Genomic DNA, 24,269 nt, shown 5'->3' with positions numbered 1-24,269 from the left:
ACGCCACCCTGACCTCCATACCGCTTCTCCCGCGCATCTGTGAAAGCATGACAGCACCATATCCAGACACACACACACACACACACACACACACACCCAAACACACACAGATACAACCACATCCATAAACATATCCAAACACACACAGAATCACATCCATTAACATATACAGATAAACACACACACCCAAACACAGAGACAACCACATTCATAAACATATTCAAACACACACACACACACACACCCAAACACACACAGATACAACCACATCCATAAACATATCCAAACACACACAGAATCACATCCATTAACATATACAGATAAACACACACACCCAAACACAGAGACAACCACATTCATAAACATATTCAAACACACACACACACACACACAAACACACACACACACGGATACAACCACATCCATTAACATATACAGATAAACACACAGACAACCACATTCATAAACATATTCAAACACACACACACACACACACCCAAACACACACAGATACAACCACATCCATAAACATATCCAAACACACACACATATTCACATCCATAAACGTGCACCATCACAATCACACACATGCACACAAATCCCACATAAATTCACACATCCATATGTACCCTCACCCACACATCGACACACCCACACACACGTGCACAAAAAACCACACGTGTATATATATATCTATATCTCACTGTCTGATACACACACTATCTGATTAAATAGCTCTGGGGATTTTGTATATGGTTGTGTGTATGTTTGTGTGTGTGTGTGTGTGTGTGTGTGTACGTATGTGTGTGTGAGTGTACGTGTGTGCACAGGCATGCCCGTGTGTGCGTGTGCACGTGCTCTCTCGTACGCGCTCATATACGCTCGGGCTTGTGCGCCGGCTGTGTGACGTCCTCTTTGCGTGTGATGTCCTGCAGATCTACTCCTTCACTGCAACTCCACTGCGTTCCTCACTAGCTGCTCGCTTAAATCACGTGTGTTCGGAGTGATGTCATCAGTGGTCATGCTACTAAGGCCGCGTGTGCCAAGCCTAACCAACTTCACCACGCACTGCCTACTGCAAACCTGGCCTGCGCGCACGCCGCTATTTCTCTATACTGTTGGTACACTTGCCGTCACACTCTGCTCTGTTAATCTGCGTGTAATACTCCCCGCTGCCCCCTTGTGGCAACTGGGGGTCACGAAGCCCAGCGCACATAACCTCCCCGCCAGCAGAGGGTCCTTGACGTCAGCGGTTTGGGGCCCCCCGCCCCGGGCAACGCGCATGTTTGTGCTCTTCGGCCTTTAACTTTTCCATTTCTGCGGTGTTGATGAGCCGAGGCAGCTGGATAGGCGCAGGGAGAAGGCACGAACAGACAAATTCGTGAGACAGCAGACCACCGAGTTAGAGGCAGGTGGCCATACCCTCCCAACGACAGCATGCGCTCATGTCCTGGCGAGAGAGGGAACCGTCTCAGCCTGGGCCGACTGCTTTTAACGGCAAAAGAGAAGACTGTGTTGGTCTGAGGGGTTGGCAGGCCACGTAATGTCCATGCCATGTGCATTTTGTAGCAGTTTTTTGAAGTTGTGGCATTTGTAGGCCAAATAATCCTTCCCCAAGTAATCTTGCTTGCTTTTAAAACCATGGGCGTGGCTTCCGCTTTCACGCATGTGAAGTGGGTGCACTTGTTTTTTTAATAGGTGATGGGAGCATGGTTTCTATTTTCAGGTGAGTAAAGTGGTGTGGTTATTTAAAATTGTTTTTTTTTTTTTGCAGAAGTGTGACGTGTGTGCGGCTTCTGTTTTCAGGTGCTCAGCAAATTGGTCTGGCACACAGTGCGAGAGACCCGCCCCCAAGAGCAGCCGATCTGACAATGTCAGCGGAAGTGAGTATCTAAGACACACACACACACACACTCAGTCTCGCCCTCCTTCTCTCTTTCTATCTCTTTGTCTTCCTTGTTCTCCCAGGAACGTTGAGCCCAAATGCAGACTGTAACAGTTCATTTCTCTGGAGTAGGATGTCCTTGGTCAGCCAATGGCATCCCATTGAAAAGAATAATGAGCTTAATCTTGCAGGGGCCCCCTAACCCGAACTCACGAAGAGTTCATCACTAATCACGAACCAGCATTTAGTACCATTTTGATGTTTCCCAAGACACTCTTCCACAGCTGTCTTTTTTGAACAAATTCCATGGAAAATACCGCCCCCCCCCCCCCAAACAATGAACAGAGCGCCGACTGTCATAACAACGGACATGTAAATCAAATAATGATCCCGTGCTTTAATCACGGATCGCTGCTTCAACTGCACATTTCTGCTTCCATTAATGTTTCACCAGTGCACCTCTCGGCGAGTCAGTCTTTTTAGTGCTTTAATGCCTGTTCCTCTTCAGACACCCCCTACCCCCGCACACAACAGCCTCTCCTTCTGTCTGGTTCCTTGCAATGAGCTGACATTTCAGTGCAGATTTCAGCTTGGCATTTCAGCGCATTACCAGAGGCGGAAAGGCTGTGCGTTTTCCTCGGAGAGGCTGTGTGGAGCTGTGGCTGTGATTGTAAAGTGCTGAGCGGTAATGGCTCACATTAGGGGAGGACTGTACTGGGATCAGGGCCAGCGCTGCACCCATGGCTGGGATCTGACCTCATGCCTGTGCTGGGATCTGACCTCATGCCTGTGCACTTCCCCATGGGTTTCCTAGGTCTATGTATGCAGCACTGACCCCTGACCCCTGAACTACTGAACTCCTGAACACCACTGCAACCCCCTGAACCCCTGAGCACCACACTAACCCACTGAACTGCTGAACACCACCCAAAACTACTAAACTGCTGAACACCACCCAAAACTACCAAACTGCTGAACACCACCCGAAACCATTGAACTGTTGTACACTGCACTAACCCAGTGAACCCACTGAACTGCTGAAAACTGCTCTCACCCAATAAACTGAACACCGCCCTAACCCACCAAACTGCTGAATGTGGCCCTAACCTACTGAACCGCTGAACACCGCCCTAACCCACTGACTTCACCACCCAGGCGGGGGGGGGGCGGTTGTAGGCTGCCCCTGCGCTCGAACGCCCGCTCAACCTCCATCCTCTCTCTTCCTGCGTCCCCAGGAAGCATTGCCATCATTGTGCCCCTTGTCCTGCTGGTGATGATCGTAGCCACGGTGACGGTGGGCGTGCTCGTCTGCAAACGGCGCCAAAGGTGAGAAGCCCCCCCGCACCCCCATCACCCGATCGGCTCATGGCCGATCGGCACGCACCGCGCAGTCTTGAACAATGCAGCGAGAGTGCAAGATCCTCACCCTAGAGAAAGCGAACACTTCAAATACCTCCCTGCCTTTAGTCGTGCGTTTGGCGCGGGTGTTCCGGAGGGTATTTTTCTCAAAGCAAGGCTACTGAGTTGGTAAGATAATTGTGCAGAGTAAATTCTGACCCCTCCCCCAACAGGGGGAAGCACGTTCAGAGGCAGCCCATGGCCAACGGTGGGATCAACGTGGAGATCGGGAACCCTTCCTACAACATGTACGAGGTGGAACATGACAGTCTCGTGGATGTGGGCAGCTTTCTCCACCCTAGCTTCACCCTGGATCCCCAGAAGGTCAGGACCAAGCCGGAGGAAAGTGGTGATCTGGAAGAGCAGCTACACTATATACAGGAAGCTCGTGTGAGGCTAGAGGTCACTGTTACAGGGCGCTAGCAATGTGTAGCACTGAGCCACTTCCACTGTCTTGTTTCTAGATGGAGTTCAGAGGACTGCAACCCTCTAGGAGCATCGGTTAGACTCCAGGATTTTTGTGACTTATGTCTGTAGATCTGTAAAGAACGTGGGAAACATCAAAATGTGGCCGTGCTTTTATTTAGAAGTAAAAGAGTTCTTACTCTAAATCACGTTGCAGGGATATCATGCGCTGTGCTACTGATCAGTGCTAAACTGATAGGACCGCTTCTCTGATCTCCACATAACGATACAAATACTCACTCTGTCTCTCCGACTCTTTCTCTACGCCTCTAACTCTGTCTCTCTGATTTTTCCCTCTACACCTCTAACTCTGCCTCTCCGACTCTCTCCGCGCCTCTGACTCAAGGGCTGGTGCGTGAGGTCGAGTGACACGCGAAGCCTCCCTGCGCACACCCTGCCTGCTCCGAGAGTCCCCAGGGAGCTCATTCCAGGACAGGTGAGCCTTCCTCCGTCCCCTCCGTCTCCCGGTCAGTGCTCCCGCCCACAGCGCGATCCTCGTTCCCGAGACAGCTCCAGCCTGTATCCCTCCTCTGCTAGTTGCATCATCTCCTTTATTACCAGTAGAAAAATGACTCAATGAATGGTGAAATTGACACTTATGGAGTCTAGTTCAGCAAAAGCTTAACTATCTTCCTCATTCCTTCATTCATTTAGTCCCAGAGTTACAGTACAAGGTAAATTAATTTTCATATGTTCTGTTGTAAAACACAGTGTCCATTTACCCACCTGCAGTACTGAATAAACTCTTACGGCGTTCCCTCCGCTCCGGATGGGCTCGTATAAACGTTACAGGGATTGGTCCAGCAGTCCGGGTGACTTGCGCTAGTGTACTTTCCAATAACTGGGCCGATCGTAACCTGGAGCACGTCGGTTTCTCTAGACCATCAACTACCCCAGCCCCATCTACGCGAAGATGTACGCAGACAGCCAGCACTGTCGGACGCCCGTCATCCGGCCGACCGAGAGAAGGGAGCTGTTCCCCAACAGGCTGGAGGCAGTCATCCGCGAAACAGCCGCCTAGACCCAGCTTGTACACAAAGCTCACTTATTTTTTTCTAAAGACCTGTACAAAATGTACAAAGGTGAAATGAGACAAATTTTTCTATGTACAATCAGGTTCTGATGATTGAACTTTAGTTTTGTTTGTTTCTTGTTATGTCTGTGCCTCATATAAGCATCTTGTTGACAACTTTGAACCCCCGATTTAATAAATTTCTTTCTTTTTCGGTTGTTTCCATTTGTTCTGTTCCCATATAAATGCAGTCTATTCTACACTAAGCTGCTCCACATTACATACATGTAAAGACTGTTTAAAAGAGTTGATGTAGGTTTTATTTAATGATATATATATTACCAGCCATGGTGGTATTATCGCCATGCCATAGATATTGTATTTCCAAGTTGCCTCTATCCAAATGCTAGACAAATATCTGACAAATATTCACATTTCACAGATTTTATTTTTGATATCATTGAACGGTTCTGCTGAAGTGACGCCAATGATGTGGTGAGTTATCTGACATGCGAAATACTTGGAAATACTTGGTTATATTTGTGTGTTCTTTTGAACGAGCCAAACCAAAAAGGAATCCAGGTCTAGGTGTTACAGCTTTACTCTTCACGACTATTTGGTTTGTTTTTGTGTGTTTGTTTTTGTTTGTTTGCTTTTTCATTGTATACAAGTTTAATTGCATTACAGTATCTATACACATCAGATCTACAGCTTTTCCCAAACAGTGATGGACACCTTTCGGCACACATTCTCTGATTTTAGGAACGTCTGGTGGAAATTTGATGCCTGAATTTGAAAAAAAAAAAAAGATCTAATATCCACTGCAGCAAGTTTATGCACTTGGAGGTGTAAAAGTTTTATAATTTTATATTTGATTTATATGTATTAAGAGTATTAAATGTTGTACTTTTATACAAATTGTAGAGTTTGTTGGGTGCATTGGTCCCACTTCACGTTTGGGTAGCAATTAAAGTGAGTAAATGATGAATGCTTAAGCTTCTGTGCTTAAATATCTTATTTAATACACAGAGAATTTACTTCATATATATATATATATATATATATATATATATATATATATATATATATATGTGTGTGTATATATGTATGTATGTGTGTATGTGTGTGTGTGTGTGTGTGTGTGAGAGAGAGAGAGAGAGAGAGAGAGAGAGAGAGAGAGAGAGAGAGAGAGAGAAGGACAGATAGAGAGCATATATCTAATCCACATGTGATTTTTTTTTTTTTGCATCTATTATTTAGCTACGCACATATTCCCTCACCTAATTTGATTTTGGACCAGTGACTCTAAGTACAAAATAAACCAAGTTTTCTTGCCACGTCACGTGTTTGGAAGTGTTTCTCCTCACGCCCCCTTGGTCGCTCCCTCACAGACACAGTAAAAGTGTGGCGCATGTTTCCTGACCGCTTCCTGTTCCTCTTTGGATTCTCAAGTTCACTTTTTAGTGAAGCCTTCGCGTGATAAATTTGCATTCACAGAAAAAAAAAAAAAAAGAAGACAGAACTCAAGAATTATACGGCGAGTGGACAAAAATATGCTTGGTTCTCAAGATGGCAAATGAAGCTGGTCCCAGAAGCAGACGTGCTCTGTGCAGCTTGTTTACTGCTCTGGCCATGAGTAGGGAGATTGCTAATGGAGCGTTTGCAGGCTGCCTGCGTGTGGCGTCTGTTCTTTCCGCCTCTCCCAGGCTGTGGGGCGGGAGATATCCCACCGCTGTGTGCTTCGCGTCTCCCGTCTCCACCCGCTGCCGGGATCGTGTCGGGTTTAGATTGCCTGTACGTTACCAGGCAGGGAAGGAACGTATGCCCTCGATGAAGGAATCGTTCCGATGAAATGGGGTGAACGCTGTTTTTCAAAAGAATAAATAGGTTGTGGAATATGCCAACTGGTCGCTTATTAGAGGGTCAGAGATGCACAGTTTAGACGTGCTAGGAAATGTATGTAATATTTAGAAATGTTACGGTCGCCAGTGAGAATGAACGCACAGCTTCTATAAATGTAGAAGACTTTTTAAAACTTGTCTCCTGTTCTCTATTTGTTCCTTGAGTTATTTTGACCTCTGACAGGCCGTATGGTGTGAGACTCTTCAACTCTTTACTCTTTAGTTTTTTGGTGTTTTTCTGTTTTGTTTTGGGTTTTTTTGGTGTGTAGGGTGGGCATAAGTTAGTGTGTTTAAACGTCCTGATAGATGTCACTACAGTAGTTGCTCAGAGAAAATAGAGCCAATGACAGACCAGGAATCAGTATTCAGCAGCTAAACAACGTTACACGGCTGTACCGGCCAATCAGGAAACAGGAGGAGGTGCTCCGTGTCTCGTTTACTGTGTGCGGGCGCACGGCACATTAAACATTAAAGGGAATATGCTAAGCGTGTACGGGTGGGCACGAGACAGATGGTGACAGCAGTGATTAAGTCTGACTGAAGGTTGCCGTGGTAATCATGAATATATTTGCAATCTCCCATAAGGTATCCACGGATACCCACAGCAGCCGGTGAGGGTCGGCACAGGCTAAACGGCACTCGGAGCGAGGGAAAACATTCAGAACTAAGTGAGGTACACCGGAGATCACGAACCTCTTGGTGAAAAGACATCGATGGCTCTGCAGTATACAGTCCATGATTACGTACACACCACACAAGATGCAAGCATGTGCAAAGGAGCCCCGTAGACAATTCACACCCCGGTAGCAGGAAGCCAGACGCTGTCAGGGAAACACACTGAGAGACTCAACCGAGCGGCACGGATCATTTACAGGAACACACGCAAGTCCAAAAAAGGCCGAGATCCTGAGAACCTCAGGATCCAGACAGATAAGTAACTGACCAGACGTCGTCTGAGTAGATAAGGTACGGAAAGCAGCAACGGTAACATCCAGTGGAAAGATCATGGAAGGTTTGGAAAATACTCAGGAAGGAAAGAAGGATGTGGAAGGTTAACACCAAGGATGGTCCAGAGGTGATAGGGGCACTTGGGGCTGTGACCCCCGAGCTGGTGGTGTCTCCATCAGATCTCAGGAATGATGGCATCAGGGTCAGTCTGGGAGAGCACAATTCCAGGAACAGCAAAAATATTGCACCGAACCCTCAAGCTCGCAGGCCTCCGAGGCAGGAGGATAGGACCACCCACTGGAAGGACGAGTCAGGAATAATATCATTTTATACATAATCTGTCCGTCTTTTTAGTTACTAAGGGGAATACATTTCTTCCTTGTGAGGAATTATTATCACGGCTGAAATTAATTGCAGGTATAAAGTTCGCTTTTGTTTCAGAGTGGGTGTTTTGCGAGTTAAACTTAAAAGCCTTTCCCGTCTCTGGCGGTTAACTGCACAAATACAGTTTATCACATCATCTTTTGGTTATAGAACAGAATCTACGTCCTCTTATCAGTTCCGTTACTGGAGCAGCACTACAAGGATAATAGATTCATTCTTTTGGCCCATTGCTCTGTAGTGTTTGTCTAATACTCAATGCCAACCTTAATATGGAGTGAATCCATATTCACTCTCAGCAATTTGCAATTTGCAATTTGTGTTGCGTTTCTTTATGGTGGAATCTTTCTCTAGTGAGCCTAATAATCACTTCATACACAATCACGAAACAGATTTAAGCTAAACGGCTAAAAAGACTCTCTAACGCGCATCTTGCCTCTCATGTGACCTTTTTTTTTTTTTTTGTCTGTTTAGTCAACAGCACGCGTCTCAGGTAAGTCTGGGAAATCGTTTTAAGACTCTTTAAGATTCTTCATGCTTCAGGTGTTATACAGGCAAGCTGTAGAGGGTTGCTAACCGGGGCTGTTAGAGGTCACATGGTGGCAGACTGTATCGCCCAGCTAAAGCATTGCTTTCCTTCATTTCTTCTAATAGGACAGACCGTTTTAGGAGTTATGGACGTCCAAAGTCGGGGCGCATCATCTCAAATTTTGTGATGTGAATTCAGTGGGTTTGTTCGAGTTTTTCACATTCAGTGAGAAAGTGCAGCTCTGTCTCTGTTACACTGCTAACAGAGTCTCTGCTCTCTGGGCAGCCGTGACATCTTATGTTGGGTGGCCGGGCTGTGTTCACTGAGCCTGGATGCTGTCAGCGTGGTTCTGTGTTTAATATCAGTCACTGTGTACAGGTCGTCTGCTACAGTGTACTGTCGTTTAAGGGCCAGATAGTGCTGCAATTGGCTTTGTGCTTGTGTTTGTGTGTTCCTGTGGGTGATGTAGTTTTGTTTTTGAAGTGTTATAATTTTGTTTGGTCTGATTGTTCGTATTTCAACTGGTCTTGGTGCGTAACAGTGTTAGTGTTTGATAATGAACTCAGTGTCAGGACCAGCTGTGAGAGGGGACTCGTTTGAATGTGCATAATTTCAGCTGAGTGTGTGTTTCATTGTTCAGAATTTGATAGTGGCCCCCAACATCTCACTACCATACAGTAAAATTGGTTCAATAACAGATTGAAATAATTTGAGCCAAATTTGAATTGGTATTTGAATGTGAATTTGACTGCATGCCTTCTCTGCGTGATTCAGCCGACTGGATTGAAGCAGAACCCCATTTCTTCTCTCTCTCTCTCTCTCTCTCTCTCTCTCTCTCTCTCTCTCTCTCTCTCTCTCACACACACACACACACACTATCTCTCTAACACACACACACAGGCTCGTAAAAGCAGCAGGGGGTACTGAGAGTACCTGTCAGAGCTAGTGTATATTGCCACACTACGGCACAGTACAGGCATGAAACACACACACATTTTGTTACTTTATTTAAAGATATCAACAGCTAGACAGCTAGACACAAACACCTATGTGCACACACACACACACGCGCTTCTGAACAGTGTTGGTCTTAACTCATACAATCACAAATCACATAATCACATACACGCATGCATACACACACACACCAACCAGTCCTGAGAGGCATCATCATATTTGTAGTGTATAATACACACCCATAAAACATTCTAACAAAAAACACACCTCAGCAAAAAGATTTAGCTTGGTTCTCACCTAAAATGAAGCTTTCGTAATATTCAGGGATGAACCAGATTAGTTCAAGACTCACTTCCGTAACCAAGACACAGAGGGAGTTTTAGGCCCAGCCACTGGCTACACATCGCTGAGTGTGTGTGTGTGTGTGTGTGGGTGTGGTGGAAAGAGAAGTCACCTTGTCATGTCACTTTGCCCTCTTGCACCCTCCTGTGTGTGTGTGTGTGTGTGAGCATGTGTGTGTGTGTGAGCGTGTGTGTGTGTGTGTGTGAGCGTGTGTGTGAGCGTGTGTGTGAGCGGGCGTGTGTGCGTGCGTGTGTGCGTGCGTGTGTGCGTGCGTGTGAGCGCGTGTGTGTGTGAGCGTGTGTGTGAGCGTGTGTGTGAGTGTGTGTGTGTGTAAGCGTGTGTGTGTGTGCACGTGTGTGTGTGTGTGTGTGTGTGAGAGCGTGTGTGTGTCGTCCCTGGGGGCAGCTTTTGTTTGAAGCTTTTCAGTAGTTCTCGAGGAAATGATGTTCATGTGTCTGCAGACTCCAGAGTTGTTGTCCTGAACAAAGGAGGCCGTGGTTGCAACTAATTGCTGTTCTGTGAGCGTGTCCTACATGGGAGATGGTTAGAGATTATTCTGTTCCAGCTCTGAGTTCCTTGTTCCTTTTTTCTTCTTCACTTTCTCACCAAGAGCTGGAAAGCCACAGAGTCAAAGCACCGTTCTTAAAATCGCAGTCTGGATGTGGAAGCAAAATTACATACAAACTGTGTTTTCCACCAGCTCAGGGTATATCAAAACATCAAACACTAAAAGCAAAAAAAAAAAATCTGTTCCTGTATAATTAGTGATTAGGGGGTTGTATGATTGTGATCTGTTCATTTCCAGACATTCCCCTCACTATGGTTGCACTAGGAGAACCGTGTGTGGTAGGTGGACGTGTCCAGTTTCTTACTCTTGAGTGTATAAAGAAAGTATCTTGGACTCATAAAGTCTCTTTCTTTAAGTAAAAATGCTTTAGGTGTGATAGCGTGTCCCACAGACTTCATGCACAGTATGGCCATGCGTGGAGTAGTGGATACAGAGACATACAGACGCAAAATCTCGGACAGCATTCTCGTCCACGGATTGGTCAGTCATCCTTTTGAACCCCCTTCACCGACTTTAACTGCAGACTGAGACACCCAGAAGACTCTGAACTTCTAAAGCTCGCCTGGAGAAATGTTTCCCCCCACACCTCCTCTCACGGAGCGATTTCCATGTTCCGTAGCCAGAGTTTATCCCGTGAGCTGCACTTCAAAGGTAGCTGATGTGAAGCCACCCCCCCACACACACCTTCTGACCTTCAGCGATTCCGGCGCAGGTGTTCTGGCGTCGCGGGGTGTGCGGCATTCTGGGCAGCTTTTAATTACCACAGGAGAGGGTTTGTGATTTTTTTCCTACAATCACTGTGATTACAGCGCAAAAAAAAACAACCGACAGCCCAGAGAGGGTGTCTGTAACTTCTTCACACCTGGCGTGGGAACACGACGGCCTCGGATGTAATTACTTTCCTGCTTAAGCAATTACCCAGCATCAATGCCTTTTTCAGAACACTTGAGAAGGGATTGGCTATGTAGATTAATTCCTTTTAAGGATAATAGTATTATTTAGCATTTTGAAATTGAATGTTGAATATTGATTATTGAAATGACATATGAATATTTAAATTGCACATGAATGTTGAATATTGTAGACTGAAAGGATGCCCAGGAGGGTGGATGTTTTTCAGCATCATTCTATCCATTATTATAATATTCCGAATGGAAATTTTCATCTACTGGTGTGTGTGTGTGTGTGTGTGTGTGTGTGTGTGTGTGTGTGTGTGTGTGTGGATTTGATGAGTGCCTCTTAAATGCACTACACACTACACACTCCTCTCTCTCTCTCTCTCTCTCTCTCTCTCTCTCTCTCTCTCTCTCTCTCTCTCTCTCCCCATTCCCCTTTGTCTGTTTAACAATCTACGCCTCAGCCGTGCCGTAACCAGGATTCCGATTTCAGCGAGGGCCGTGGAAACGTGACCTGCTCCACAGGCCGGGCGAAGCGTATGGATGAATGTGTGCTCTCCAGTCATTTCTCAATGCCTTAACGCTTAATTTGTTGTTTTCCGGTCATAACGTCTGCAGACTGACAGCTGTCCTGGGGTTCCTCTACATTCCCTTACCATCACTGTGCTGTAGACTGCTGTGGGCGCGCTTCTATATGGGGACAGTTAAACTGTTTTATTTTGCTAATAATTTAGTTTCACTATTTCCATAAATAATGTAAAGCTGCTTTGTGACAATGTAAAAAGTCTTATATTAATAAATGTTATCAATATTTATTTACCAATTTTATTTTCACCTTAAAGTAGAAGTTAAAGCCTATATTCTAAGGCCAGAGGTTCACATTCGTTTTGAGGGTTACCGTATTTTAGTTTACTAGTTTAACCTGGGTTATTTACCTCTTGTTGACTCTCCCTGAAGGTCTCTCTCTCTCTTTCTGTGTGTGTGTGTGTGTGTGTGTGTGTGTGTGTGTGTGTGCATACAACGAAGCAATTTAATAAACTATAAATCATTTAGAAACATATTGTTAATGTTTGTTATACAGTAATAGCAGTATAGACTCAAACTAGTTTTATTATTTATTTATTGCACCAGCCTAAACTACATCTCAGTTCGGCGTCTAACTGTTCCTCAGCTGAGAAGGGTGTGATATTGTGTTGGGTTCTTTGTCCTGGTTTAGAACCTAAGTGGATTATAACAGATGAACCTCTGGCAGTCTGGCTGATTCAGGTGAAAGGCATCTACGCTACCTCACCTGCTCTGAGGTCACTCGAGAGCCAATCATGTCACTGTTGCCTGGCAGACTTGGGCTTCAGCCTCACAGAAGGCTCCGCTCAGTCTCCCCATGTGCGCGACGTTGCTGTTTCCACACTGACGGTCCTGTGACCTGTGACCGTCCCGTGGTCAGGGGCAGATCTACTGCGTTCTTTGTCCCCGCCCCTTAGCTGTTAAATCGATATGTATGTATTTTAAGTTTGTGTGCGCGCGCGTGTGTGTGTGTGTGTGTGTGTGACCTATAGAACGCATCAGAACAAAATCCATCTTTAGGTTAGGTTCACAACTGAAAATATTAATAAGTCAATACAATCTGTATCAGCTAACACGTTTATGGAGTCAAGATGGTACCATGGCGCATGTGGTGCTGAGCTTCCTTACAGCCGTGTAGCCTGTGCTAGAATTAACATGACTGTCCGCTGAGTCCATCTGGAAGATTTATCTTGTCCAGTGAGTTTTGTGGTTAAAGATTTTTAAAACCAAAACTCCCCTTCAGTATTTACTGAAAACACTCCTTCCCCCTTCAAAGCTCTTTCTTAATATTATACAAATCAAACCGTGACATTTTTGAGTCTCTTTTTCTTTTTTAGAACGATATTACCGTAATTCCATAAAATCCTGAATCTGGTCTCAGTTTCCCCCCAACAACTCCTGCCCCCTCCATCTCTGTCCAGTATGCTCTGTCTTGTCCAGTATTACCATTCCAGCCAAACCCACGACCTTAATAAACCCAGCACTTAATAAACCCAGCACCCAGCACCGGCTCACTAGCGGCCCGCTCAACAGAGATGGCAACCGGTAGAGAGGGCGTCTGTCACTTGCCTGCACGAATGACCTTTTCAGTATATTTAGATGTACTTTCACGTTATTTTCCCCATATGAATTATCCATTCCTCATCAACCGCGGGGACGCCAATATTCCCCTATGATAAATTATTCAGACGAACCGATGTAGCACGCTGATACAAAGTTACACGCGGTCTCGGAAGAACGGAGGCGGCGGTGCAGCACATTAACTCGTGGGTCGTCGCAGGTAAAGAATATCTCGTCTCCCGGAGCCGGCACGTCCTGACGATGAGCCGAAATGACAGGCCACAGTAAAAACGCTCTTTATGCCCCCGTTAGATGAGTTTCCATTAGAATGTTTCCAGGCACCTCCGAGACGGAGGGCATAGCCGGCGCTAAACTAAAAGTAAAGTTGTGCCAGAGTGTGCCCGTAAGGTTCTCCCGACAGACATTAAACCGTCTGAGTGCACGCGTGACGTGTAGCACCGTTTCGGTCCCGGCTTTCGGTGCAGCCTGTATGAAAGAGTGGAGGGAAACAGATGGAAAGCCTCTTGCAGTCAAATGCAAACATCTATTTGGCAGACACTTTGGCTCAGAAATGCCGCTTTGAGGACCACTTTTGCGAACTATGGTTCTCCCTTCAAAACACCGCCACTAAGATGTAACACAAATACCTCACGCTTCGATTTCCGCCCCATCCCAAACCATCCCGTCGGCGCGTCGTTTTAGCGAGTCTACAGTCCGTGACTGACAGCCGGGAACTGGGTAAGAATTCCCGCACTCTCGTCTCGCTGCGGCTCTCACGTAGCCGTGGCGCAAGCCCGGGACCGCAGAACGGAGAGCGTTTTCCGTCTCTCAGGCCACGGGACAGGGCCGACCGTAAGAACCGCTTGACACGCCTGGGCCGAGCTTTTGATGACCCAGCAATCATCTTCACCCAGTCTACGAGCGTTTAACGATGCCCACTTAAACGGATAGCACATACAGGAAGATGAACTGGGCTGGGAAGTTCAACGGCTTGTTGGCCCGGTCGGTTTTGGTCTGTTATGAGTCTGATTTCAAACTGAATCAGGGAAACGATTTTGGATTTTATAGTCAATATATAAAACAGGTTCAACGGACCTCTAAAATTCAAATATATGTCCTAGGAGCTAGCTATCTAGCTAGATGAATCGATGGATGGCTGGATGGATAAACCTACAGCAGTGTCTAGACTCTCTTCAGTTTGCAGACTGTCTCTGGTGTGTCTCACACACCTGCAGTGGCTCATTAATGCGTAAGTGCTGTTGATTGACCAGATCGTTCCCTTCATTTATTGGTTCATTCATTTATTTACTCTCCTGCTAGACACGGGGCCGCAGGGCTGGGTCCCTGTGTAGCAGGGGGAAATTGGTAGAAACAAGACACCAACACACCTCACCTGTGCGACTGGGGCCAGACGAAGTGCCACACGCCAGGTTTGCTTCTGCCTACAGCCTGTGTGTGTGTGTGTGTGTGTGGGGGGGGGGGGGGGGTAGAAATATGAGCAAGCTTCCAGGAGGGGAAGTGCAGTAAGAAATGTAGAGATATTCATAATTGAAGTGAAGTACACAGAGTTTCCAGAGAAACAGGACGTTTCGGTCAGAGGTCCTTCATCAGCTGTGCAAGCAAAGTGCGTCTGAAGTTCCAAGAGGAGGAACCAGTTTATATGTGAAAAATTAGATGTTTAAATCATAACATTCAGTCCATGGGGTGTTAAAGTTTCAAGATTGTAGATGAGATCTTTTTCTTCGAGTTTCCTAACTTCATTGCTGCCATAGCAACAAGTTTGCAATGCTAACAGATATGTCATTAATGCAAAAGAGAAACTCTAGGACACAGAGTTTCCAGAGAAACAGAACATTTCTTCAATGGAAGCACTTTGCTTGCACAGCTGATGAAGGACCTCTGTCCAAAATGTTCTGTTTCTCATTCTCTCTCTCTCTCTCTCTCTCTCTCTCTCTCTCTCTCTCTCTCTCTCTCTCTATATATATATATATATATATATATATATATATATACATATACATTTCTATTTATAAATGTATACAATTAATACAATATACATGTATACAATATAAATGTATACAATTTATATATAAATTGTAATCCTTATGCATTACTCCAGGAGTAGAGATTAAATATTGTGTGTGTATTGTGCGTGTGCGTATATATTGTGTGTGTGTGTGTGCCAATGCAGTGCTTATGTGGATCACAGTAGAAACACTCTGGAGTGGTTGCACTCTTGCTCAACACGCATTAACAGGAAACAAGCATGTCAGTGTTACACACACCTGAGTCTACAGCGCTGTTGGTAGGTGCAGCTTCATTACTGTCTGTATGTGCTGTCGTCAACATGCTCGACACGACGCCGTTCATGAATGTGCAGACGGAGGAAATGGAACAGATTACCTATGCATTAATTACTGCACTTCCTTGTTTTGTTTTGTTTTCAGTTGGTTTGTTTGTTTGTTTGTTTGTATTGTCTGTGGCTCACATCTGCCCAGTGAAGTCACTGTGATCGGCCCCAAAGCATGTCGCGTCACATATCAAAACCAGTCCAGTGAGCTGCTCCAGTATGTGTGTGTGTGTGTGTGTGTGTGTGTGTGTGTGTAAAATACCCCAGGCTAAAGACATCGGCTGCCAGCACACGCAGCACTTCTTGCATGTTTGAAGGAGCAAGCTGAAGGATGAAGCAGTGCCGATTCTCTTTCGGAGCAATGCAAGCCTTTCGATCCCCTCGCTCTCCCGAACTCCTGATGTTAGCTTCCGTCCTGCCCACTGTAGAAAAAAAAGTGAGTGTGGTAACCTGTCAGAAAAGCAAAGAAAAAGACATTCTGTGTCTTCCTCCATCCTTTCTTTTCACTGTTTGTGTGTGTGTGTGTGTGTGTGTGTGTGTGTGTGTGGGGAGCGGGGGGGCAGTGCATGTGAACGTGTGCGCAACGCATGTGGGGCGGAGTGCATTTGTGGTATCAACAAATCTCTCTTGGTGAAAAAAGCAAAATACAGTCTCTCTTCTGTTCTCTGCCTCTTTGTAGGCTTTTGTGTGTGTGTGTGTGTGTGTGTGTGTGTGTGTGTGTGTGTGTGTATGTGTGTGACTCAGGAATGGAAAAAAGACGGACGGAGGGGGTGGGGGTTGTTGGTGTGTGGGCTCAGCATGAGAGGCTGGTGAAGTGTCACCTATTCCTCTGAAGATCAAACACGAAACTCTGTGATTAGAAATATAATTGTATAAAGTAACATCCTAAAATATTTGTGTTACATGCCATTTTATCATATAGAACACAGAATCATCTTAAGAGATTGAGAAATCTGTGCACAACATAACAGCCCCTTCTAAGTTGTCTAAAAAGCTTTGGAGGCTTTTTTAAAAAAGGTTTTGTTCATGTACTTATCCATTTCTTTCTTTATTTTAGAGCACTTTTAAAAAACACGTCAGCCTAGTCTTGTTTTGAAATGTTACCTTGAATAATCTTGACCTTTAGCAGGACAAGGTTTTAACCTTTCGGGGGAAGGAGATGAAAAGGTGTGCGTTTGGAGAACAGCTCTTCGGCCCTTCGTCATCCTCAGCTCAGCTGTGAGGAGACGAGCACACTAATGGATGAGTTTTATAATGCTCTAATAAGGTTTTAATAAGTGTCTGCTCAATATTGCTCAACCCAAATGCACTAGTATGATTTGTTCCTTTATTGAATGTTTAGTACATTCTTTAGCACATGAATCTAACATTAGGCATGTGCATGTCTGGTCTCTGCGGGTTCATGGAGGTTCACCCGGGTAAAGGTTCTGTAAACAAAAAAACGAAATAGAGGCTGCATGAGAAAACGGGCATCCATGTTGCAGCGAGCGCCTCAAAGAACGTCCGTCACGGGTTGACCTGAGCAGCACCGTCTCCACGCAGAAGACCGTGGCTCAATGTCTGTCGGTTGCTAGTCCTCTTCTAAAAGTCCCTCTGGAGCATTTCTCTTTTTCCCGGCACGCACCCACAGAACCTCACCACAGAGTGTATGCTGGAGCTGGAACTGGTGTTGAATTTCTCCCAGTTTAACCAAGCGAGAGCCAAGGTGGCTCGGGGTCCCTATTCTGTCTCTCTCTCGCTCTCTCTTCCTCTCTCTCCTTCTCCTTCACCATCCCCATCACCCTCTCCACCACTCCGTACGGCCCTCTGAGAGTGGCACATCTGTCGCTGGAGGGGCCACCCGTCCTGCAGGACATCTTCTGTTTCAAACCGGTGCCTGCGTGTGCCGGCTGAAGGGGAAGGGTGCGGGGTTAATAACGCTAGCCCCCGGCCACGGGCTGCACGAGGGCCAAGGCTGGCTTCCCTGGCGTTGGCATGCCAACCGTATCCAACCTGGCAGCACACATAGCCTCCTGTCTTCAGCCTGCCCATCACAGGAGATCACAGGAGAGCCCCCTCAAACCGCGGGGGCCTCCTGACATTCCGTCTCCACACAGACCCTGACCCTCTTGTTGGACCCAAACGTGCGTTTGGGGCGCGCCGCGGAGGACGTTTACGCGGACCTGCCCGAGCGGAGGTTTACCCGGGGATCTTTGGCCTAAAGCTCCGGATCAGTGGGGAAGCTGGAGCCACAGCTGGGCTCTCCGTCCAGGCCAGTGGGCTCGACCTGGTCAGCCTCTCAGCGCACTCTGCGCCAAGTCCGCTCTGCTAACCCAGATGGTAGACTCTCATCGAGGGCATTAGGGCAGGATCTATGGGCTAACACCTCCATATGACCCCTCCGCCTGTCCAGTTGCAGGAATCACGCCAGGCCGCTCCGACAAGCTGCTACTGAGCTGCTCCGGCTTCGCTCGGCCAACCAGGCGTGTGTCCCGGGAAAAAAAAAGAACGAATGGCAAGAGAGAGGAGCTGTTGAGTGTGTGCAAGTGAAGAAAAAGTGGAGCTCAGACAGAAAAACTTGAGTATTACAAGCCACCTTTCTTCTTAAAGAGTGGTCCAATATCCTACTACACAGCTCTCGCACTGTCTGTAGCGTATCGTGTCACTCTGGTACTATCCTTTAAACTCTGCTTTCCAGAACTTTCCATTAGGTGGTGGTCAGGGCAGTGGTAGCTCAGTGGTTAAGGTGCTTACATAAAGGTTGCCAGTTCAAGTCCCACCACTGCAAGCTTGCTACTGTTTAGTCCCTGAGCAAGACCCTTAAACCTCAATTACTCAAAGTTGTGTTCAGCCAGAATACTTGCTTTGGATAAAAGCATCAGTAAAATTCTTTAAATGTAGGAAGGCAGTAATTGGTACTACCATCACCCTGAAACTCTAGTTATTCTCAGCAGCTACACATGCCTGGTCACAAAATCTATTAATAAAAAGTATTTTTTTTCCCACAATCATGCCAAAAGCTTTGAACTTAACAAGATTGTAATGCCATTAGGCTGGAAACACATCAATTTACATGAAAATTATTAGGAAATACATATAGTCAGAAATCTATAATATAAGGCTACAAAGCAAAAGTACAGTATATATGAGACATGACAAGCAATTATATATTACATCTAATAATGTGACATGCTATTTTTGTTATACAATTTGTTATACAGTCTATTAGCCATTCAAATGGAACTAGCTTCTATGGTAAATAGTACGATTATCGACATAATATGGCTTTATAGATTAGATTAGCTGATTTCGGTGATCGTTCGCTGTTGTGAAAGCACCGTGCAGTCTTCTCATCGTCCCTCCGACGTCTGTTTGAAGGTAATTGTAGACTTGGCTCCACCACACGCGTAGGACCGCTCTGGGGAGGAGGTGCAGGGAGGTTTGACTGAACTTAGTTTGCTGAGCCGTAAATCTAAAACTGTGCTGTAAGCCAGAAAGTGGCCCGAGCATTGCGCATCTGAAGCGGCACTGCGCAGGACGGACCTTTCAGATGGGAACTGACGGCAAACGCGCAGTTTTGCATAAAAAGATGGATGAGGCCTTGACTGTTTTCTTACTAAAAGGTTATTTGTGCGCGTTTTGCGCTTGTTTATTACCAGTGGAGCTATTCGCGCAGTCAGGTAAGTTGAAAACACTAACTGATGAAATGGTTTTTCGAGAAACATTTGGAAACAGAGCAACTTTTTTTTTGTATAAACTATAAGCACTTTTGCATTAACAAAACAAACAAGCAAAAACGTGTATATGCTCAATTGCAAAATGCAACATGGTCAGCTAGTAATATTTGATGACGAGATATAAAGATATAAATGTAATAAATATTGTTTATTTTGACAGATATCAGACTTTTGAGACTGATATTAGTTTAAAAAGACATTTAAAGCTTCACATTGTAGTAGGGATTGTAGTTGTAGTAGGAAGCTTTGACCGAAACAGGCTTAACAATTCACACGAGCCGGTGGAGCGCGCGGCGTGAAATCTGAATGAGGTTTCGCTCGCGCTGGCATGCGCATCAAGTGAAGCACGTGTGCGCGCTGGAAATTTCTAATAAAGCTAATGTGGTATGGCCACCGAGGAAAGGAAGCATCTCTCTCTCTCTCTCTCTCTCTCTCTCTCTCTCTCTCTCTCTCTCTCTCTCTCTCTCTCTCTCTCTCTCTCTCTCTCTGTCTCTCTGTCTCATTCTCTCTCACTCTCTCTCTCTCTCTCTCTCTCTCTTTCTGTCTCACTCTGTCTCTCTGTCTCATTCTCTCTCACTCCTCTCTCTCTCTCTCTCTCTGTCGCTGTCTTGCTCTGTCTCTGTATCGCTCTCTCTCTCTCTCTCTCTCTCTCTCTTTCTGTCTCACTCTGTCTCTCTGTCTCATTCTCTCTCACTCCTCTCTCTCTCTCTCTCTCTGTCGCTGTCTTGCTCTGTCTCTGTATCGCTCTCTCTCTCTCTCTCTCTCTCTCTCTCTCTCTCTCTCTCTCTCTCTCTCTCTCTCTCTCGCTTTCATGCGTCTCTTTCCATCTCGCTCGCTGTCTCTATTTTCCCACTCTCTCATCCTCTCCCCAGATGTTTTCAGAAATCGTTGCCGCGCCGTGCAGGAGACCCCTGGGGTGCAGTGATTGTTATGTAGGTATGTCTGCGCCATCGCTGTGGAAGCCCGATACGGCAAATCACGGTGATTAGCTGAGGACCAAATGTCTTCCTCATGCTTAGGGCTGCAGAGATGCCACTCAGAAATGTCTGCTCCCTGATCAGAGTCGCACATTTATGAAATAGTCTGTCATGAAAGGAAAGACACAGGACACTGATGAAGATGTCCTGTTTCTGGAAGAGACGCTTCGTTATCACAGACTGACGATGTTTGTTCTTTCTGACATGCATACGTTTTTGAAGGGTGTCCCTAAATGTTGAATGAGGAACAGCTTATGTCCTTCCACAACGAGAATGAATGTGAAACATGTTCTCACACAGCTGTCTGCCCCTTTCAGCCCTGCAGGCAGTCCTCTGTGTGTGTGAGGAGCTGTGTGTGTGTGTGTGTGTGTGTGTTAGAGGAGCTGTGTGTGTTTGTGTGTGTGCGTGTGTGTGCAAGTGAGGCCTTGTGTGTGTGTGACACTCTGTGTGTGTGTGTGTCTGAGTGTGTGTGTGTGTGTGTGTGTGTGTGTGTGTGTGTGCATGCCTGCGCAATGTTCCTCATGCACGTTCAGCATTGGCGCTCGGTTGCGGTCAAAACAAAACAAAAGCTTTATTAAAGGGTTTTACAGCTGTGTGTGAGTGAGTCATCACACGTGAGCTCCTACACCCCTCAGCCTGGGGGCTGGGATGACAACAAAATGAACCTTTACGGCCTTTCTTCGCCCTTAGGGTTCAGGACAGGAACACCTCAGCGTCTCATACGTTAAGACATTCCTGACGAGCCTAAACTTTATTAATTAGGCCTAAACGTCGTAGCGTCAAAGGTGCTGTCTCTTCCGTCTTTAGTACTTTGCGTGGTGATGTCGAAAGTGCAGAAATCCGTGGAGGGACCGTCAGAGATCAAAAACCACTGAGATCAGACGGAGCTGTGATAAAGGCACGGACCCGTATACCTGTAGGTGTGTCCGTGAGACAATAGACAGATGGCTATCTCTCCATCGATCTGTCGTCATGCATTTTTAAAGAGAAACAGGGATTAAGCGGCGGGGGGGTGTGTGTGTGTGTGTGATTGAGATTACAGGCTGCTTTCTCTGCTTTAACCAGGTCCTCTTTGGTGTCAGACCCCAGAGGCAAGCCGTCATGGCCGATACGTCTGCACATTCACGAGCCCTCCCGCCCTCCCCTTGTTGGGTCCCCTCCTCCCCCCCGGCTCCTCCGGCTCCTCCTTGCTCCCTTCTGCTCTGCTCTTCCCCGTGGGCTCTTTATCCCATAAACTCTGAGTGCAGAGGCGTTGAAGTTATTGATATTACTGTAAAATGTGGCGTGACCCTTTGAGGTCGGACCACTGCTCTTTGCTGTAGACCTGTTTTTGCGTGTGTGTGTGTGTGGGGGAGGGGGGGTTGAGGGGGGGGGGGGAGATTCATCACTCGTTGTGTTGTTGATGGATGGTAGGTCAGTTAAATCCTGGCGTGTGTGTGTGTGTGTGTAGGAAAGGGCTGTCCTCACCTCTACAGAGAACACATGGTGAGATGCTCTTATATGGATTTGCTGACGTCTCCACCCCCCACAAACTCACACACACACACACACACACACACACACACACACACACACACACCAACCCCCTTCCATAAACAAATCCAAAGGATAATTGCAGCGGCTTGTCTTGCGGTGTGGATCCTGCTGCCGTGTGAAACTGAGAACACGGCTGTTTGCGTGACCTCTGACCTGCGTGCGCTTAGCTGCTTGGAGGGGGGGAGTGGACACACCGCATGCCCAGACAGGGAGACAAATACCCCTCCCTGTTTGTCCAGTCGCAGGGCCCAACCGCAGCTGCCCCTGCTGGGGGTACTGCCCCAGCTGTGTGGAGAAAGGATAGATGTGATAAGGACATGAGACCTCTCAGTGTAAACAGGGTGGAAAACACAGATCAGTTTGAGTTATTCAAAAAGTGTGTGTGTGTGTGTATGCCTGTGTATATAAGTGAGTCAGAGGAAATAAAGACAGAGCTAACGAGAGAGGGTGCGTTCACCTCAGACTCTTCCACTGTTCCTCTTAACTAAATGGAACTGCCTTAAAGCCCCATCCTGAGTAAAACGCCCCCTGAAATTAATGCATTACCACTGTCTCCACCGCCATTACCAATTCATGAAGGAGTGTTTTAAATGGCTGTGTCTCGCTCAGTCCCCATTATGCCGGTAAGAGTAGGGCTCATCCCGTAATCACACTGTAATGATCTCGGAATGAGACAGGAGGAGGTAGCATTACGGAATTCCCCCCCCCCACCCCCCCACCCCCAAGCTGGCCAAGACATGATCTCATCAGGAAGGCAGCGAGGCAGACAGCTCTCTGCTCTCCCAGACCTCCAACTCCCAAACGCAGCAGGGCATTGCCCCAGCTAGAGACAGACACTACCACCCCAGAGAGAAGTGAGGATTATCTGACACATTAGCTTAATGGAGGGGAAATAGATCTCCTGTTTAACTCCTCACAGGAGCTATGTGAGTAGGGGTTAAACAGAAGGGCCACCCCGTTCCCACTTCATATAGAACAACCTCATAGGGCAAGCTCATATAGGACAACCTCACTTAGGACAGCCTCATATAGGACAGACTCATATAGGACAACCTCATATGGACAACCACATATAGGACAACCTCATATAGGACAACCTCATATAGGACAGCCTCATATAGGACAACCTCATATAGGACAGACTCATATAGGACAACCTCATATAGGACAACCACATATAGGAAACCCTCATATAGGACAGCCTTATATAGGACAGCCTCATATAGGACAACCTCATATAGGACAGCCTCATATAGGACAGACTCATATAGGACAACCTCATAGGACAATCTCATATAGGACAACCACATATAGGACAACCTCATACAGAACAACCTCATATAGGACAGACTCATAGAGGACAACCTCATATAGGACAGACTCATATAGGACAATCTCATATAGGACAACCTCATATAGGACAACCTCATATAGGACAGACTCATATAGGACAACGTCATATAGGACAACCTCATATAGGACAGTCTCACCATCATCAACTCCTCTTCTGCTCCAGGAATCAATGAGCTTAGCCAATTGCCATGAAAAATTGCTTCTGCATCTTTCACAATGTAAATGGGGAAAAGAAAGATTATGATGGAAAGACTTTGGGAATTTGGGAAAAGCGAGTTTCTGGAAATTTTAGCAGGAAATGTTCTGAGCTTCACAGACTGTGAGCTGTTTGCGTGCATGCTTGCCCTGTACAGTTGAACATGGTCATTCCAAACTGCACAACATCCAATGAAAGCATTTTAGATTTAAGAAGGTGGTTTCTTCTGACCTTTGATGGCCTTTGTTTTGATGAGATATGTAGGAACCAGGTGGTCCAATGTGTTCCAGTGTGGTCAGAGCCGCCTGGACTGCAGAAGACTTGTCCCAGCACCACACAGAACCGGTATAGAAGCGCTGTAGCACAGAGACAATACTTTACAACACAGATTACACTATTATATCACACAGAGGCATTGCGGCACATAGATGTTTTACAACACGGATTACACTATTTTATAACAGAGATGCTCAGAGATGCATTGCAACACTTTATACCGCTAAAGCACAGAGATGTAACACAATGCAGATTACACTTTTACCGGACAGAGATGCATTACAACACATGACTCTATTACAGCCAAGAGATGCACTGTAGCATTACAGCAGTTTACACTAATAAAGCACAGAGATAAAACTACTACAGCACAAAGATGTACTGTAACAGAAATGCATTATAGCACAAATTACATCATTACAACACACCAATCTATTGTAGAGATGTTTTACAGCACAG

General features: G+C 46.2%; 2 protein-coding genes across 9 annotated transcripts in view; both read left to right on the top strand.

The window, feature by feature from the left end:
• The window catches only part of lrp1ba (low density lipoprotein receptor-related protein 1Ba), a 227,484-nt gene extending 221,729 nt beyond the window's left edge, over positions 1-5,755 (top strand). For 6 of the 8 annotated variants that reach the window (XM_081706083.1, XM_081706086.1, XM_081706085.1 and 3 more), the window contains 5 exons: positions 1,807-1,883; positions 3,121-3,211; positions 3,457-3,607; positions 4,095-4,184; positions 4,629-5,755. In XM_081706083.1, coding sequence (XP_081562209.1) covers positions 1,807-1,883; positions 3,121-3,211; positions 3,457-3,607; positions 4,095-4,184; positions 4,629-4,769 — 550 coding nt within the window. In that variant the 3' untranslated portion in view covers positions 4,770-5,755. Of the gene's footprint in view, positions 1-1,806; positions 1,884-3,120; positions 3,212-3,456; positions 3,608-4,094; positions 4,185-4,459 lie in introns of all 8 variants that reach the window. The other 2 variants (XM_081706084.1, XM_081706082.1) reach the window with 2 other exon arrangements.
• Positions 5,756-7,703: 1,948 nt separating this feature from the next.
• Positions 7,704-24,269, top strand: part of si:ch211-246m6.5 (von Willebrand factor D and EGF domain-containing protein) — an 80,327-nt gene continuing 63,761 nt past the window's right edge. Inside the window, exons 1-2 of the mRNA XM_081706547.1 lie at positions 7,704-7,811; positions 8,465-8,483. Of these exons, the coding sequence (XP_081562673.1) occupies positions 7,704-7,811; positions 8,465-8,483 (127 nt within the window). The remainder of the gene's footprint in view (positions 7,812-8,464; positions 8,484-24,269) is intronic.

This window comes from Electrophorus electricus, chromosome 23, assembly GCF_041902795.1.
Source record: "Electrophorus electricus isolate QZ-2024a chromosome 23, ASM4190279v1, whole genome shotgun sequence".
Classification (NCBI taxonomy): Eukaryota; Metazoa; Chordata; class Actinopteri; order Gymnotiformes; family Gymnotidae; genus Electrophorus; species Electrophorus electricus.
Note: the sequence above shows the minus strand (reverse complement) of the source record. Positions and strands in the feature narration are given on the sequence as shown.